The sequence below is a fragment of the Streptopelia decaocto genome, assembly GCF_964273445.1.
Source record: "Streptopelia decaocto genome assembly, chromosome: 3".
Lineage (NCBI taxonomy): Eukaryota > Metazoa > Chordata > Aves > Columbiformes > Columbidae > Streptopelia > Streptopelia decaocto.
In genome coordinates, this window is record NC_138656.1 from 19,859,748 (window position 1) to 19,877,935 (window position 18,188).

The following is an 18,188-nucleotide window of genomic DNA, read 5'->3' on the forward strand; positions in this document are numbered from 1 at the left end:
CCTCCCTCTCTCCCACTGCCATTTAGCACTAGGATTTGGGGTGAATTTGCTCACTCATCATGGAGTGTGTACTGGGAGAGGTTACTTTGTATGAAAAAAAGCAGAGAAGACATTCCCTTCAGGCTGAATGGAAGCCCAGCACTACTTACCAAAATTCCCCATCTTCATGTCTCCTAGTCAGCTGCTCCCGCACCTCAGGGTCAACACCACTCCAGTTTGGGCAGCTGAAAAACAATCCCACATCAACTACAGAGTACAGTAAAGGTTAAACCCTAATGTAGCTGTTCTGGCATAATGATTTCACTTTCTTACAGTTCCATGCAACTCCACAATATCTAGCTGATACTCGATGGAATGGCAGGAAGATGTACCAGGGGAAGTTTAGGTTGGACATCAGGAAAAGGTTCTTCACCCAGAGGGTGCTGGAGCACTGGAACAGGCTCCCCAGGGAGGTGTCACGGCCCCAAGCCTGACAGTGTTCAAGAAGAGACTGGACAACACCCCCAGACACATGGTGTGGACTGTGGGGTTGTCCTGTGCAGGGACAGGAGTTGGACTCGATGATCCTTGTGGGTCCCTTCCAACTCAGGACATTCTATGATTCTGTGACAGCAGCTCCAGGGCTCTCAAATCATAGCAGAATTAAAATTCATGGACCTGGGATATCCAATACCTCACTTCTTAAATATCCAAGGTAAGGATCAGAAACAGAGGTTTCATTTGCAGAAAAGTGCTAATGACTTGACTGAAATGGAGCTTTATTTTAGAAAAAGCAAGACTCAGGATAAATACTGCCCAGACACAGAAGTGAGTTAAATCCAGTTTTCTTTGCTAACAAGAGAAATGGATTTTTAAAGCCTTATTAGAAAATAAGTTTTCAGAAGCTCACCACTGAATCCAGGCTGTTAAATAAGCAGAAACTACAGAGGGGCTTCTAGTAATCACCAGCCAAATCACTGCATCTTACACAAAGGCATGTGTTTGCATGAAGCGATGCCCACATGGGAGATGACAGTGATGGGATGCTTCTTTGAAAGAGAGCAAACATCACATCCAGATGTGACTTACATAGGAATTTGAGGTAGGCAGAAGACAGATGACAGTGGAAATATGACTGAACCCCTCCAGTGAAAGCCTATATGCAACACACAAGCCATCAACTCACCTGTCATTCCATTTCCCAGTCCACTCCACTTCCCCCCAGGGATTTCGGATTCTGATCAGCTTCTGCACTGTTCCTCGGAAGTTCACCTGATGGGATCAGAAGTGTATGAAGAGTTACCCAGCGACTCAGCACTGCTCTCCCTTCCACCTTTCCTATGGGAATTAAAGAATATGAAAGAGCAAGTATCTTGGTGCTATGCAGGACAACGTATACACACAAACATGTACTCACCTGGTCCAAAATATTTTGAAAGAGTTCCATGTACCCAAGGTTGTCCAGAGAAGGTTTATAGCATGCACAAATCAAACCTCATGATAAGCAAAATGTCTAGTTTGTGCTGCTAAGAAAAATACCTGTGACAGAATTTCAAGCAAATGGAATGTAAAGCTGCTACAGGCCTGCCAAAAAGCAGGTATTACACAAAGGGATATTTCTCTAAAGTTGTCATCTATATATAAACTGCCTTTTCACGTTCAAATGCCTTTTTTCACTTTACCTGCATATAAGATGAGCCTGTTACGAGAGATGGGACACTCAGTCTGGCCACAAGCCCTTTGACCACGTGAATGCCCCGCAGTGCAGCAGCATCAGCCCCTCTTCATGCTGTGCTGAGGCTCTGGCTTGTTATCTGCTGATCTCTGTGCACACAGAGGCCAAGCAAAATTGTACAAGTTTCAGTGGGAACGCCCAGTATTTATGGGGAACACATGGCACTAATTTGATGAAGGAGCTGGTGCACTGCTAGAGCCCAAAGGCAAGAAAGCTGCAGAGAGCAGCAGCAGTGCAGAGTCCAGAGGTGATGCTCCAGTGCCTGAAATAAACTATCCTTACAAAGGCTGCACAGATTTCCAAAGGAAAAGCTTAGCTAAGTCATGCCTGTTTGTGCATTATGGTTAAACTCCCCCTTTGCTGCTTTTTGCTGCAAGAGGACAACCAAATGCACGCACGTAAATCTGCCTGATAGCAGCCTCCACCTCAGCATAGCACATCAGCAGCTCTCTACGCCTCACTCTAAAGTTTCAGAAATTATTTCAGAAACAATTATTGGTGAAGTGATTGAAAGTCCATTACACACCTGGAAGGACACCATGATCTGCTTCTTCTGTTTTCACTTGCCTTACCTTCGCCAGTCACCTGCTCTTGGACAGGCACCTTACATTCCAGCACTGTGCCCTGCTAAAAGGTGCTGTTCTGCATTTAAGGGACAATAACTTTGTTTTTTTTGCTTGGCCCATGTCTCTCACACATCTTGCTGTGCATTTCAGGTACAGTGCTGCCTGCTACACAGAAATGTTTTCAGGCACCTGTTCACCAGGAGGGTAGTGTGCCATCTGCACAGAGCTTCCCACCGCCCTGCTCAGTGGGAAATAGCAATACTCATGGAAAAAACAGGGGTTTTTTTGGTCAAACCCCCAAGAAGTCAAGTTTGTGTTTACCCAAAGCACACCAATTCAGTATTTCTTCAGAAAGAAGTGACTCAAAACCTGATTTAACAAAATGGATGAGACCGAAGAATTTGTCAATTTGAAGCTGACTTTGTGGTTGCCGCGCTTGGGAAGGGCTACATGCAAATCTCACTGCATTTCAGCCCTTTGGGAAAGTTCACCTACCTCCTCTGCCCCGGTGACAGAATACGCGTGTCCCTTCACCAGCTTTTGGGAAGTGACTGCCTCCGTCTCCGCTGCACTGGTGATCTGGAGGAGCAGAGAAAATCGATGAGCATGGCCACCCCCATGGAAGGGGATCCAAAAGAGCAAAGCTTCCCCCTCCAACGGAGCTTTAATCTTGTTGGGAGGCTGCAGGGGTGGTTTAGCTGCTGCACAGAGAGTGATCTGTGTGGCAGAGCAGAGAGAGGGGATGCAGCATGTGTAGCAGTGCTAGAGCCCCCTAGGGCCCACGTTTGTGGCATGGGATGCATGCCAGAAGCCCTGCACTGCAGCAAAGCTCCCTCCTGGCTCCAAAACACTCCGTGTGGTGCATCCCCTCTTGTGCGCCTCCAAACACTATACAAAGGGAACATACAATGAGCTCCTTGTTCTCAAGGTACCAGGAGGAACACAAGGGATCACTGGCCTGAGGCTGCCCAGGTATCACCGGGGAGGGACACGAAAACAATCGGAGGGCTGGAACAGCTCTGCTGTGAGGACAGGCTGAGAGAGTTGGGGTTGTTGAGCCTGGAGAAGGAAGGCTTCAGGGAGACTTTATTGCAGCCTTTCAGTACTCAAAATGAGTGTATACAAAAGATAGGGACAGACTTTTTAGCAGGGCCTGTTGCAACAGGACAAGGGGTAATGGTTTTAAACTAAAGCAGGGGGAGACTCAGGTTAGACGTGAGCAAGAAATGTTTTGCAATGAGGGTGGTGAAACACTCGCCCACGTTGCCCAGAGAAGTGGCAGATGCCCCATCCCTGAAGACATTCAAGGCCAGGCTGGACGGGGCTCTGAGCAACCTGATCTGGTTGAAGATGTCCCTGCTCATTGCAGGGGGGTTGGACTGGATGAGATTTGAAGGTCCCTTCCAACCCAAACTGTTCTATGATTCTATGACCTGAAGGCCTATCACCCTCTCACTGCTTCAGGGCCACTTGAGCAGTCTGGCCTATCAATACTGCAGAGAAAAAACAGTTCTTGCTAGAAAGTGACTGCTCGACATCTTGCTCTAAAGACACTTAAGCCTTTATGAAACATATGTTTACCGTTGCCTTCCTCCCATTTCAGAAAGTGCACGATCTTTAAACAAGCATATCTGAAGCTTAAAAGACAGGCAGGGTGGGATCAAGCAGGATTCCTGCTGTCAGTTCATGCCCTCTTACTGCCCACAGTGCACTCTCCATGTAATGCGTAACTTCTGTGTTACTATTTCTCTGATGGAAGAGAAGATTTTACAGGATTTTTTCAAAGGCTAAACTCACTAATAATTAGCTTATAATATAGAAAGTGTCAGCACTTACCAACAAAAGAATATATTTACTTTTCCCCACTCCTCAATGAGATTTGTACCATTCTGGGGCAAAAATCCAGATGTCAGATTCTTATCTAAATGCAAACTAGTAAAACAGTCCTTGAAAGAGCTGCAAAGTTGCACAGTGATGTTAACCAAGTACTTTTCCTGCTGCGAAGCTTTCCTCTCCTGTGACTCTGATTTAACTTAAAAAATGAGAGGAAACATTTCAGTTTATATTATGGACACGGTCCTTGTAAACAGTTTACCTCCCCTTTAGACATAACTAAGATGTAATCTCCTTTGGGAGTAGGGTGATTATCACAATAACAGCACTTAGACTCATTTCAGTGAAACTAAAGCAATGCTGAATCCTTGCAGAAAAGAGGACCAAAACTCCTCTTTTCCTTCTGGTGGAGGTTCAGCTTTTCGCAACATGTTTTCCCATAAAACCTTTTAAAGGTCTAGCGACAGTCCGAGCTTCCCTGCTTCAAGAACAAAGCCCATATTTTTGGGGAACATTTTGGCTCAATTGTTGTGACAAACAGGCTATGGCAAGGATGGAGTTTGCCACCTCTGAGCATCTGAAACCAAAGCCATTAGCAGCAACTTCCTGTCCAAACCTGCTCAGCCTCTACCAACCTGCTGCTAAGCTACAGGCTTTCTTAAGAACAAAGGTATATATCAGGACCCTTAATGAGTTCCCTGTGTGGTTTGTTGCCATGAACCTATGGAACAGCAAAATCTTTAAGTCTCAAGGAAGAAAAACACGAGAGACATCAAGCTTTTATGCATGAAGTTAACCTATTTTGATTTCAACCTATTTTGAGACATAATGCCCCAGAAGAGAACATGCCTATCTCACACTCTGGGGTCAAAAGGAGAGCAGAAAAGCGGGGGCAGAGGGGACCAGCATCCTTTGTGCACCTCCTGTGCATGGAGCACAGGTACATCCCCCAGCTGCCTGTGTGCACAGCAAGAGCCGAGTGTCCAGAAACAGGCCCGCTAACTCACGTCAATGGAGCAGCCAAGGAGAGAGCCTTTCTGAAGTGCCTTCTGTATTATTTTGAAGAGGTTGGGTGGTGCCTTCTGCAGCTCATACCATTCTGCAATTCCACCAGTGAAGTCCTCGAAGCCTTCAGTGGTGGTGCCACCAGAGAGAGACTCGTACGAGCCATTCAGCCTGCATGAAAGGGGACAAACACACACAACCATCAGTCTCCATATTTTCCTCTTGTCACACACACAACCATCAGGTTCCCTATTGTCTCCTTCTCTTGGAGAGAAGGATTCAGTTCCCCAACTGCCACAGCATTTCTGCTTTCAACAGCACCACAGCAGCTATGAATGCACCACCTCCCATTCAGCTTTGCTTCTTAGACCTCTGTACTGGCAAAGTCCCAGCATAAAATATTATAGATCAAGTATACAGATTGCAGGTTCTGTCGTATCAATGACAAAAATCATGGACGCTATTTGAAGAAAAAATAATATTAAAAAAATCAAGGCCCAACAATTTGCCTCTCTATTTCCACCCAGTCTTTTAACTCCTTTAACAATTATGGGTCTAATTTTCAGCTGATCCAAATCAGCTCAGTTTCTTAAGACAATCAAAAACAGTAATGTTAGATGGCAGAATTCCTCCCTGACCAAAACCGGAAATTCAAATTTGACCATCTTCACCTTGAACAGAGACCTGGGCACGTGGACTGGCATGCTTTGCATGCTGAAGCACTGCTGCTGCAAGCCCTCACCGGTGCGTAGGACACATGAAATGGAGCTTCCCAAGCCCAGGTGACAGAAGACAGTACTCCAGGAACAGCTTTGCCTTGAGATACAAGAACTATTTTTCCTGGCTAGCAGCAAAGCCAGTACTTTTGGCTACTGGTCTTAAGCACCTGACAGCAAAGCTTTACTAAAGCAGCCATAGAAGCAGTCAAGCAGCAGCAATACCCTAGAAGTTTCAAATGGTAATAATTAGGCTGACATTTTATAGGTGCAGTGTCAGCACAGCTGAGGATGCTGCAAGGAAGCAGAGGCATGAGGAGATTTCAGGGGGGTGAAAGCAGTCTCCCTTGCCCTAGCAGGGCCACCCTGGCCTCAACTCACTTGGCATAGGCCTTCTCCAGCAGCGCGCTCCAAAACTCACTGCCCTCCGCCGAGTGCACGAAGAGCAGCTCCCCATTCTTGGTGGGCAGCCTGTCATCCACCACGACGTCCACCCACTCCCCGTACTGCCAGAACTGGAAAGAGAGAACAAACTCCCTGTCACCACCCCATGATGTGCACTCACGTCACCAAGACACTGATCTGTTAACACCAATTTCCTGGAGGAAGAGCAATCCCCCTTGCAGTCAGCTTCATCCATCCTGTTGAGGGATGCATGTCCTCAGATGGATCTGCCAGTGGAGGAAGGACCACAAAGACAGCCCCTACTCCCAGCTCTTTAGCTAGTGGTTCTCATCCTTCACCACTATCACCCTTCTTGGATTTCTCCATTTTTCTGTCTGGCTCTTTGATGCCACTCTGAGTGTTCCAAGAAACACCCCACACACAGACATGGCCAGCCACACCAGCTCCTGGCCAACAGCACTGGGGGAAAGACAAGGGCCAGTTTTTCACCTACCTGGAAGTGGAAAATTCCTGCATATTTATCCTGGAAGCTCTGGTCTTTGGGAACGACACGGGCCAGAATTTCTTCATTCAGGGTTAGAGAGGCAATAGCAGCCAAGAGCCAACAGTCCCCTGTAAAGGAAAAAAAATAGTTACTTATTCAAGCTTTATTCTTCAGGGTTCGTACTGCATAGGGATTGTGCATTATAACTAATAATGATAACTAATAGAGCTGCGATGAGATGGTCCCTCCCGTTACTTTACCTCCAAGGGAAGCCAAATGCATGCACACAAAGACATCCCACTTCCAGGCAAGTTTTGTGTTTCCTCAAGACCAAAGTAACAAAAAAAAGTAAAAGCAGGCTTTCTGTGATCTACCAGCACAGTTATCACCCATGCTGGGACTATGTGGAAGAAAACTTAATATTCAATTGAGCATTTACAGGTTAGGAAGCAGCATGGGGAAAAGGCAAACAGCCAGGCCTATGGGCATACATAGGTATTCAGGGGTACAGGTTTTTCTCAGAAGATCAGTGTTTTCTCAAGCATAGCCTGTTTTCCTTTCTCTCCTCCATGCTTAATAAATGCCTGTTGACTTGTCAACCAGAGATCTACCCAATGGACAAACTTCTTTTAAGGTCTCTTGCCAGACTCCTACCAAATAGGAGCTCCTTTCACCTTATATACCTCTGGAGGCTCCTGCTAGAGGCCTCTCTGTTTAGTCCCATATCCCATCTCTGGTGCTGGTCATCAGAGAGCCAGGAGAGGTCTGAAGGCAGGCACTGTTCCCCAGCCCCACACACCTCTTCGCCCTTCCTGGGATGGAGCCAACATACACCAAGCCTGCACGCCAGAGCTCCAGGACACAGGCTGTCTGGATAGTATTTTTCCACACCTTCTCCTACGAAGCAGAGGGAGGAGGAGACCACAACTATATAAACATTACTTCTATTTTCTGTAATTATTTTCAGAAACCAGTGTTACTTTAAGAGAGTGGTTACCTTTCTGCTCAGCCATGGGTCTTCTGCAGCCTTCTACAAGTTGATTATGGATTTAAAGACCCAGGTGATCCCCTGACTCCCACTACTCAACATGTTACTCCTTGTTAGCATTACCAGATCTGTTGTTGCCTTGCTTTGTGAACACAGGAAAATTGGTATTACACATTAAATCCCACAGTCATCCTGCAGCGTATGTAGGGCTGTAGGTTCAAGAAACATGAGCCACCCACAGCAAGTCAGAAGCCAGCACAGCAGCTGCCTCTATACAGGCAGCTCTCTCCTATAGGAAAAGGGTCAAAAGCTGACAGGTGAGAATCTGGGGTCTGAATGGGCAACTGGGAGAAAATCTCAGGGAGAAGCAGCACCTCATCACTCTCAGGCTCAGACCCAGCACTGCTCAGCTAACACTAGGAGGAACACAAGGAACATGCACCTCCCTTCAGCCTGCTCATCACTTTTCATAGCTGAGACCCAGCAGCAGCTCTATGAATGACATTTGTCCCATGGCCCTTTTCGCATCTCATGAAAGGTGGAAGACATGAAATGGCAGAATAATTTCAAAACCTGAGATGATTTTACTATTTCGTGACCTAGAGGGGAATAACCGAACATAAAACTTTCCCTTCAGCCCTGCCTCTGGCTGCTTGTACTGCAATGGAGAAACCGTCATGTCAGAGAAGTTTTTCAAACAGGAAAGTCATCTTGCCATTCCCCTGTGACAGATTACGAAGCAATGAGGATGTTCCCCTCCCTCCTCTGTGGCAGCACATCCATCTCACCCTGCAAAACATTCCTCTTACAGCCTCCTTCGTGGCATCGAGACCATCCTCCCTGGGAGCTGCACACCCACTGGGGCCCTGGTGCACTCAGGCACTGCCAAGCACAGCAGTTGTGCTTGCTGGGAAAGAGATTGGGGTCAGAAGATACTAAGAGACATTCTTAGATGGGCTAATCTACAATTAACAGCATGATCCTCTGCCCCCAGCTGAGTGAGGACTTTAGCAGTTACCCTTCATAGAAGTTCTCCTTACAGAGGAGGACATTAAAGAGCTCTGCAAATAAATCCTTCTGTCAAAAGGCAACAACAGGGCTTCAGCTTAGATCTGTGCTCTCCCATACACAGCTTGCCTGCACAAAGTGGTTTTTGTTTGGGGTTTTTTTGTTGTTTGTTTGTTTGGTGACCAAAGAAGTCTTCAAACAAACCCAATAGCATGGTAATCACCTGGGAGAGACTGCCCAGAGATTCCTTCTGTACTGAGGATTCTGTTTTTATTAAGTCTCACAAACAGGTAGTTTCTGGACAAGAGTTTGGCTTCCTAAAGTCCAAGATGTAACTGCCTGCTAGAAAACAGCCCTGGCACTTTGATTGGGGCTTTTGTGGGTCAGGCTGAATTAATACCATACTGGTATTATATATATACACCTCTGAATTAATATTATATCGCATCCACTCCTTCCTCCTTAACTTGTTTTTCTCCCACTGGCACTCATCGCACAGCAAGTCAATTCATTAACCCAGACAAAACAGTCTTTCTGTCGCCTTACTGAGTTAAAGGAGGTCACAGCTTGTGACAGGCCTCTTCTGGGTCCAGAAAGTGGTGGGTTGCTCTGTATTTTGGCAGTAGAAGTATCATATGTCAGAGGCAGTGTGGGAGAAGGAGATGGATGTAAATGTATGTGTGCACTGGACCAGCACACACTGCAGGAGACCTGAGCACTCTCCATCCACACCCCAGCACTGCACAGGGGTGGACAATACCCTTGGCTTTCCCTCCAGTCATTCCTCTTCTAGCACCCAGGAGCCACAGGCTCCTTAGTGTTTACAAAACCAACAAAATCCTAAAAGAAGGAAAAGAGAGGGGATCTTTGTTCTCCCTACTGTGCTGCTGTCCCTCTAACAAAACAATAATTCACACCCGGGAAAAATTAGCAAGCCTTGGTGAGACTTGTAACAAAGAGCAACCTCAAAGCATCTTGAATACTGGGAACAGGCATGAGACAAGTCACCGATATATAAATTATCAGGTTAACTGGTCTCAGCACATAGGTCACATAATTGATAACCTGCAGATGGGTGCCTGTCAGAGCAGCACAACAACCCCAGCGCACATCCCAGGCTCTGCAAGGCTTTTACAGACTGACACGCACAACTCAGAGGCGGAGTGAGTCCCTGGCGTCTCAGACCTACACTAGCTAGGCTAAAACCAGTACTGGTACGCTTACCTGGACTTCTAGGATGCCTTGCCATGGCTAGGCAGATCCATGCCCTCATTCAGACTATATTAGATAAACCCAGAAAGAGAGCAACCCAGCCTGGTCAGCGCAGCTCTGCTGGTCCTAAGGCACAGCTGGATAAAGCCATAGAGCTCCTGGCCTCTACGACAAAGCTGCAGGCAGAGCTGAAGGCACTTTGTGCATGCTCTGTCAGGTGGGTGGAAACAGCTGGAGGCATGTCCTATGCCCCTTGTTTGCAGTCAGCTGTGGAGGTGTTTTTCCTCTCAATTGCTCAATCTGCAGAATAAAGCAGAGTTCACATTGCACAGCCTTACACAACCAGGCAAACCTGACCGTCCCAAGAAATTCCCAGAGTATTTGACATTGGCATTACTACCCTCAGAAAAACTGTGCTGATTTCAATCAGTAGCAAGTTTGACTCAGAGAGCAGCTGTCCCACCACTCTTCCAAAGAAATATTAGTATTTCTATTCCATAAACAAGGCAGATGCTGGGCAGGCAGAGAGTAGCACTGAAAGAATAAGTGAACAATTCCACACAACCACAATAACTGAGGAAGTCTTGGTCACAAAGTTGCTTAGGGATCTGGATTAAGAGAATACACCCTTTAATGCCATAATACATCTTTGAGTGAGATTTCCCCTGTAGATAAGAAGCACCAAAGTTTAAGGAAGAGTTCTGGGTGCCTCAGTTCAAGAAGGACAAGGAACTGCTTGAGAGAGTCCAGCGCAGAGACACCAAGATGATGGAGTGGAGCATCTCCCGTATGAGGAAAGGCTGAGGGAGCCGAGTCTAGTTTGGAGAAGAGGAGACTGAGGGGTGACCTCAGTAATGTTTATAAATATGTAAAGGGTGAGTGTCTCGAGGATGGAGCCAGGCTCTTCTCGGTGAGAACCAATGATAAGACAAGGGGTAACGGGTACAAACTGGAACACAAGAGGTTACACTTAAACATGAGAAGAAACTTCTCAGTGAGGGTGACAGGACACTGCAAAAGGCTGCCCAGGGGGGTTGTGGAGTCTCCTTCTCTGGAGACATTCAAAACCCACCTGGACATGTTCCTGTGTAACCTCATCTGGGTGTTCCTGCTCTGGCCGGGGGATTGGACTGGATGATCTTCTGAGGTCCCTTCCAATCCCTGACATTCTGTGATTCTGCGAAACTCCCCCCAGAGGATTTCTAACCCCATAAGCAGAGTTTATAAATAATTTCCTTTACTTTCTAGCTGTCCCATCAAGGCAGACATGAAGACAAAGAAACAGCAACTTCATTGTAGAAATCTTTCTGTTGAACTTTATGCTGTTTTCTAAGGAGAATTTGGAGCCAGACTGTCATGGTTTAATCCCAGCTGGCAAATAGGACCATGCAGCCACTTGCTCATCCCCTCCCCACAAGTGGGATCAGGTAGAGAATCAGAAAGCGAAAAAAACCCTTGTGGTTTGAGATAAGAACAGTTTAATAGGATAACAGAGGAAGAGAAAATAATCATAATGATAGTAGAATGTACAAAACAAGTGATGCACAATGCAATTGCTCACCACCCGCAGCCCCAATAACCTGTTCATTCCCAAGCAGTGGTATTTGTGCCCTAGGACCAACTCCAGCTTATACACTGAGCAGAAGGAGGAAGTGTGGTAAGGAACACCCCTCTGGCCAGCTTGGGTCAGCCGTCCAGGCTGCGCTCCCTCCCAGCTTCTTGTGCACCTGGTAGAGCACGGGAAGCCGAAAAATTTCTTCACTACCCAGCAACAACCAAAACATCAGTGCATTATAAATATTATTCTCAAACTAAATCCAAAACACAGCTACTAGAAAGAAAATTAACTCTGCCCCAGCCAAAACCAGGACACAGACGCACATAGATCTTAACGCGGACAACTCTGGGCAAGATCTTCTTGAGGTTAAAAGGCAGACACAGCATATATCAGAGACACACCACCCTTTGGTTTCAACATTTTAAAGCACTCCACAGTCAAGATATCATCTCTCCCTTTCTGAACAGTCATCACTAAAAGTGGACCTGACAATTCAAAGTCTGGATGAGAACAGATCTTGTAATAATACCTGGAGTTTTAGCCTGTGCTAAGTAAGCCTGAGCAGGGTCTTTAACAGCCTTAATTATAAAAACCGGCACTTTTGTAAGGCTCTTTACAGTGACTTTCCTTTGATAGAGAAGGCAAGTCCAACAGGAGGCTAACAGACAGGTTACTTATATTAAGAATTTTAAAGGAGTTATCCAGGCTGGGTTAATCACGGAGAATTTTTGTAAATGTACAATACAGTAGGCAGAATAAGGTTACCAGAAAAAGGAATATTATACAGATGCGAGTTTATTTATATCTACAAGAAGTACTATCTTTCCTGTCATGCTTCCTTTATGCTGCTATCATCGTTTTACTTCTTATTTCGATACATCCAACTCTGCCTTTACCTCATCTCCAGCTATAAATAAGAATGTTGCAAAAAAATTTAATTGGAAGGCAAGCATAAACAGCCATAAGGGCTTAAAACTGGCTATTCTGAAGAGCAGAGACAAGCAAACCACCCCCATGGAGCACCTGGAGGGCTGCAAGTGGAAGGTCACTTACGTTCCTCTGGTCACTGCACAGCTCATGTAAGAGTATGGAGTCAAAGGAAAAATGTACATTTGGCCAATCTCAGACACGTCATTATTTTAAAACACTCATAGGCTAAGAGTAACAGCTACTAAATGTATTTATTTTAACACCATGGGCCTCCAGGAGGTTTTCTGGTTAGAAACATGAGGCTGTGACAACCCATGTACAGTAGAGTGGATGCCAGCATGGGAAAACCATGCATCTGATTTTCTAAATTAATCCTATTCAATTCATTATTTTTCCACACATTTTTACGCAAGGAGGAGACACCTGATTCCAAACAGCAGATGAGAGATACTGTGCTGTGTATGGCCCGGTGTTGTGATACCATGGTGACATCCCCTCCAGAGAAGGTGGTTACGGATGAATAAACTTCCTCTCCGCAGTGGCTCTGGTTCCTCCCCTCCGCTGTAATGAGTCACCACATCCCATGTGTTGCTATTCTTTGCCAAATACCATCACTGACTTCAGCTCTGATACTCTAAAACTAACTCCAAATACTTTGCTGTAGAAGTTTCCCCTAAAAAGTAATAAAACCAGAATAATCTAAAGCCCAAGGGACAGAACTTTGGTGTCTGGAGAACCTAACAAACTGCAACCTCGTAGCAGGGACAACCTTTTCTGTGCTCACAACCAGCTATGCCTTTTATGCACTGCGGAGTTGTATAGTCCAGGCCAAAAATAATTAAACACATTTGTAGACTGCATCTGGGCCACAGACCGAAGAGTCCTGGGCTAAAAGGAACATCTGTACCACTGCTCATCAGCCGAGCTGCTCGGTTACACATCCCCTGCCAAGCAGCCTGCTGCAGCAGCTATGGGTGCGTGTGCTTCGGATGCCTCATGTGTCCCTGTGGTACTCCAAGATGTTCTGAAAGGCTTGGCAATAGTGATGAAATTCCACATGGGCACAGGTCTGTTGCTCTGTGAATAAGCCTTTTGGGTGATAAATAGACTACAAAAGCTTCCTGTGGAAAAAAGCAACATAAAAAGCACAAGTTTCCAAGACCACCTGATGTTTTCCAGTGCAATCTTTGTGATATCCTAAAATCACAAAATCATAGAATAGGATCATTTTGGTTGGAAGAGACCCTCAAGATCATCGAGCCCAACCATTAACCTAGCACCGGCACTAAACCATGTTCCTAAGAACCTCATCTACATGTGAGAGGACATCAGTATCAGCACACAAAGTTCAAGTAAATGGAAGCTTAAATAAACGGATCGATACAAATGCTGGTGTCAGATCACACAGTGGCAAAAAAAATGTATTTGTACAGCACATCTGCTAGCCTCACTGTGTGAAAAAGCAGAGATTCAATACAGGCTCTTAGTAACTCAATGGCTATATAGAAAAAAGATCAATAGCACATAATTTTTTATCAACTACTAAACTGTCAAGCAATAGCAAAATCCTGGCCATATTCATAAGAAGACAGTGGGTTGAGTCACAGCAGTAATTAGTCATAGTGAAAACAGTAATATAAACAAGAACATTAACAACCTCCTATTCAAATATTGTTTCAGGAGATGAAAGAATATAAGCTATGAATCAGTTCGTCTCCTTTGGTAGTACTATATAGCCTCATGAGAACATGTAGCTGGTCCAAAGACCATTAAGACAAATGCTTTCATCAATTTAAAATAAGGTTTGTCATTACCAACAGCAACTCCACAACCTGAAAACTAAGTTACAAATCTTTCTTTACAGTGCTCTTGCTGCCACAACATCTGGATAGAAGAGCTGGAAGCCCGCAGAAGGCAGAAAGTAACTAAGTGCCTTGAGAAATTAGCATCTAAACAAAATGCCAGTTGTTGAAATGGCATTACAATAAACTGTCATTTCACACTGAGCTGCTCCTTAGCTGAGAAATTTCATTGTTTAGAAAAAAAAAAAAAAAAAGAGGACAGATGTCTAGCACATGTGTTAAGCACTGGGACCTCCTTTATGCCAAAAAAGTTGTGGTGGGGCAGACTTGGGCAGAGAACACAGAAAGGAAGCTGGTGACAGGCTAAGGACTTCACCAATGACACAACAGAGCCTAATCCATGCCACAGGTGATATTTGGGTATGAGAAGAACTAAATTCACAATCTAAGTATTTTTTTCTGTCAGGGCTTTTTACACAAATTGTATCTAGTTGTTAAAGCACCAACTTGAATAACTTCTGAAAGAAAACATAAGCACAAAACGTGAAATAAGCTTCCCTATCCGTTATATTTTTGGACATGAAAACACAAATAACAGCAGCAGAATTAGAGAATAAGAAGCCACTATGTGGCTAATATTATGCTGATGAAAAGCAAACAGAACTTCATTCCTTTGCCAATCCAAAAGTACAACACACAGAACATATGAGTCATGTCTCTCTACACCAAGAGCTTTCCCGCAACCACTCTATCAGTCTAACCTAAAACCCTCTCCCTACAGCTGCGGAATAACTGGGAGTCTCACTGCTTCAACTTCAGCTTATTTCCTCTTGCATCCCTGCAGCTGCCCATCTCACCAGCCTCCATGCTGCCTTCTGGGAGGACAGGCATGGAGGCACTCGCCTAAAACCCCATCTGACAGGCAGGAGGCTTTGAGACATGGATGGTCATGCACGTGCAGCCCAGTTAAGCCAATCCCTTCCCACTGTCCTCTAGAGCCTCCAACAGGCTGGCCCATCCCTCCTGAAATACCCCAGGTTTGTTTTCCTTGAGAGCTGGCAAGCAGCTGGGAATCCCTCCATATAACTTATTTACTCTCTACTGCATATTTCCAGGTTTCAAGGGGTGCCTCCTTCTCGGAAGCACTCTGTCCCACTGGGGAAGGAAACAACCCACTATACACGCAACTGTCCTTCTAAGCAGATTGCTAAAGGCAGAAATTGGTCAGGCTGCTGTCAGGCATACAGATGCAGACATGAAAGGAGCTGGTGCCAATCAGAAAAGCCATCAGGAAACCAGTCTGTGTCATCCCTGCTCAGTGCACACAGCAAGGCTGTGCTCGGTGGGCAAACACACATGGTCCCTTATGGGAACGGCAGGACGGGCGGTTCCAGCTAAATAGCCCTGGACAGGTTATACGGAAGTATGTTTTTTTATGAGTGTAAGGAGCGATAACCCAGGCCAGTGAGAATGATATCTCAGGTTGGAAAACCACCCCCGTATGTATGATGTGTGAATGTTGGGCCTGGGTGTGTGAATGAGTGGGTCAGAAAGCAGCCCACAAAATATGCATGGCAACATGACTGAAAACAGACACGAGGGTGGTGTGTTTGGAATAACAGTTATTGAAAAAACATCCTGTTTAACCTCTTAGTCCAGACCCATATATGTAAAACCTATAAATTGTCAATGGCTAATAAAGAGGGCCTCAGCCTGGCTCAGCTCTCTGCTCTGCCCGGCTCTGCGCTCCTTCCTGAACACGATCTCTGCCTCTGTGTGCATCTTTGTCTGCGTCCCAGCGCGCATCGCTCCTCATCGCTGCAGTCCCTACTGGCAGCCGAGGAAAGGCAAGAAAGATTTGATTTCATATGAAGAGAGGTGGTAGGATGCAAAAGGATGTATTACAGAGTGAGTTGCAGCCTAGTATAAACTGTGGTGTCCTGGGGCAGCATCTGCACGGAAAACACAGCTTTCTGCTTCCCCCTTACCTAAGGCCCCTTGGCAGATGTCTGTGCGAGTGGCTCCACCGGCTATGAACTGTGGGCTGGAACACAGCTCCTGGGAAGGAAACAAGCCTTGCATTACATATATCCACAGGGACGGAAGGGAACAAGGCCCCACCTGCAGCAAACTTAAGCAATTGACAACAGCAGGACAAGCCCACAGAGATGGAGCAGGTCAGGGGTGAGCACAGGATACCATGCTAAGCGTGGTGAGAACGGGAGCTGCTGACCAAAGTTTGTGGGCAGCCATATCACTTCACAGTATGTGCCACAAGGTCCACTGCATTTTTAAACACGTGCACACACCATTCCACTATTACCTCCCCACCACTGACTACACCAGGGTCTTCCAGAGATGCCCAGGCACTCCAGAGTCCATCTGACCCATGGCTCTTGTGGCCAGATGGGGCTGCTTCGTTAGCCACGGGTGCAGGCTGAGCGAGGGCTCATGAAGAAAACCTCCGCATTGTGGTCAGCTCATCTCTGCTAAGAGAAAGAGTTATCCGAAGCGACAGCTCCGAGTGCTACTCAAAGTAAGCAGTTTGACCCCACGGAGAACTCGGGCCGGAGATGTGAACAGCTTTTGTGCTGTTAGTTGTCCAGACAGAGCACCGGACCCCAGGTGACGGGACGTCCCCAGAGCTCTGGGCGGCCGCAGCCTCACAAAACGGGCGAACCGGGATTTTGCAGCCGCCTGGGGTGCTGCCCGGGGAGGCTGCGCCCGCGGGTCTGAGCCCGGGGCGCCTGCGCCCCGACCCGGTGCCGGGCGGCGGCCAGAGAAACGCCCCTCCGGGTGGGCCGAGAAGGGAGAGCGCAAACATCACACGCACACCCCCGCAGAATTAAATCAACCCCAATTTATGGGGCGGGGGGGGAAGAAAAGCCGAGTGAAAAAGCGCAGTGGTGCCGCGGAACGATGCAACCGGGACCCGCGCCCCACCGCCGCTGCCGCCCTACCGTGGGTCTGCGCCAGACGACGCCCTGCGTCTTGTAGGAGCTGGGCCCCAGCTCTCGGTAGCCAAGGGCGGTGGGGCCGGCGGGGAACGAGGGGTCCTGGAAGAGCCGCCCCTCCTGCAGGCACTCCTGCCGCAGCGCCCCGAAGTCCTGGCCCAGGTACGGGACGGCGTGTTCGTGCCGACCGGCGCCCAGCGCCGCCGCCCGCTCCTTCGCCACCGCCGCCGCCATCCCCGCCATCGCCCCGCTGCTGCCGCCGCCCCGCCCCGGCCCCGCCCGACATCCTCCCCCCGCGGTGTCACGGATGCAGCCAGTGCTCAGCCCGGCGACAGCCCCCGGTTTGCTCCAGTCCCTCTGCACCGCGAGTCACCCGCACCCTCTCCGCGTCACGGATGAAGATTCCCCCTCCCCCGAAGTGTCCACCTCTGTTCGCCGTGGACCCACAGGGAAGCACGTCTCCCTCGCAGCTGGGCACCTTATGGGCTCTGCATCTGTGCCAGTCCTAGCTCCCATATTGCCACATGTATTCATCAATTAAAAAAAAAAAATCAGTATTTCCTGCCTAAACACCAGAATTCATGGAACAGAATCGTAGAATCCTTTTGGTTGGAAGAGACTCTCGAAATCACCGAGTCCAACCATAACCTAACTCTACCACTAAACCCCGTGCCTAAGACCCTCCATGTCCAAATCTGTAAACTTAGAAAAAAAGTCCAAGGGAAAATACTATTAAGGCTCGAAGATGAATATTTACCCTGTATTGTCATCCCGTTACAATTTTGAATGTTGCATGCAACGAAAATAATTTACAGCTTGATTTGCTCGTGGTAACCAAAGCACATGTTGCTGTCACCGCTGGTGTGAATTCATCCACAACCCCCTTGTGCAGCTCAAACCGCACACAACAAGTTTCCCCCCAAACGTGCACCCCCACCATGCGGTGCAGGAAAGGAGTGTCTCTGTTTTGGCAGTGTGCTGCTGCTGAGGATGGCTGAAACACTGCTGCTGGC

General features: G+C 47.1%; 1 protein-coding gene across 1 annotated transcript in view; it reads right to left on the bottom strand.

Annotated features, from left to right (window-relative positions):
- CAPN2 (calpain 2) overlaps positions 1-17,541 on the bottom strand; it is a 31,256-nt gene extending 13,715 nt beyond the window's left edge. Inside the window, exons 1-8 of the mRNA XM_082048126.1 lie at positions 17,182-17,541; positions 16,210-16,279; positions 6,733-6,851; positions 6,216-6,349; positions 5,121-5,289; positions 2,776-2,859; positions 1,166-1,251; positions 150-224 (exon numbers count right to left, since the gene is read on the bottom strand). Of these exons, the coding sequence (XP_081904252.1) occupies positions 150-224; positions 1,166-1,251; positions 2,776-2,859; positions 5,121-5,289; positions 6,216-6,349; positions 6,733-6,851; positions 16,210-16,279; positions 17,182-17,418 (974 nt within the window). The 5' untranslated portion in view covers positions 17,419-17,541. The remainder of the gene's footprint in view (positions 1-149; positions 225-1,165; positions 1,252-2,775; positions 2,860-5,120; positions 5,290-6,215; positions 6,350-6,732; positions 6,852-16,209; positions 16,280-17,181) is intronic.
- Positions 17,542-18,188: the final 647 nt, after the last annotated feature.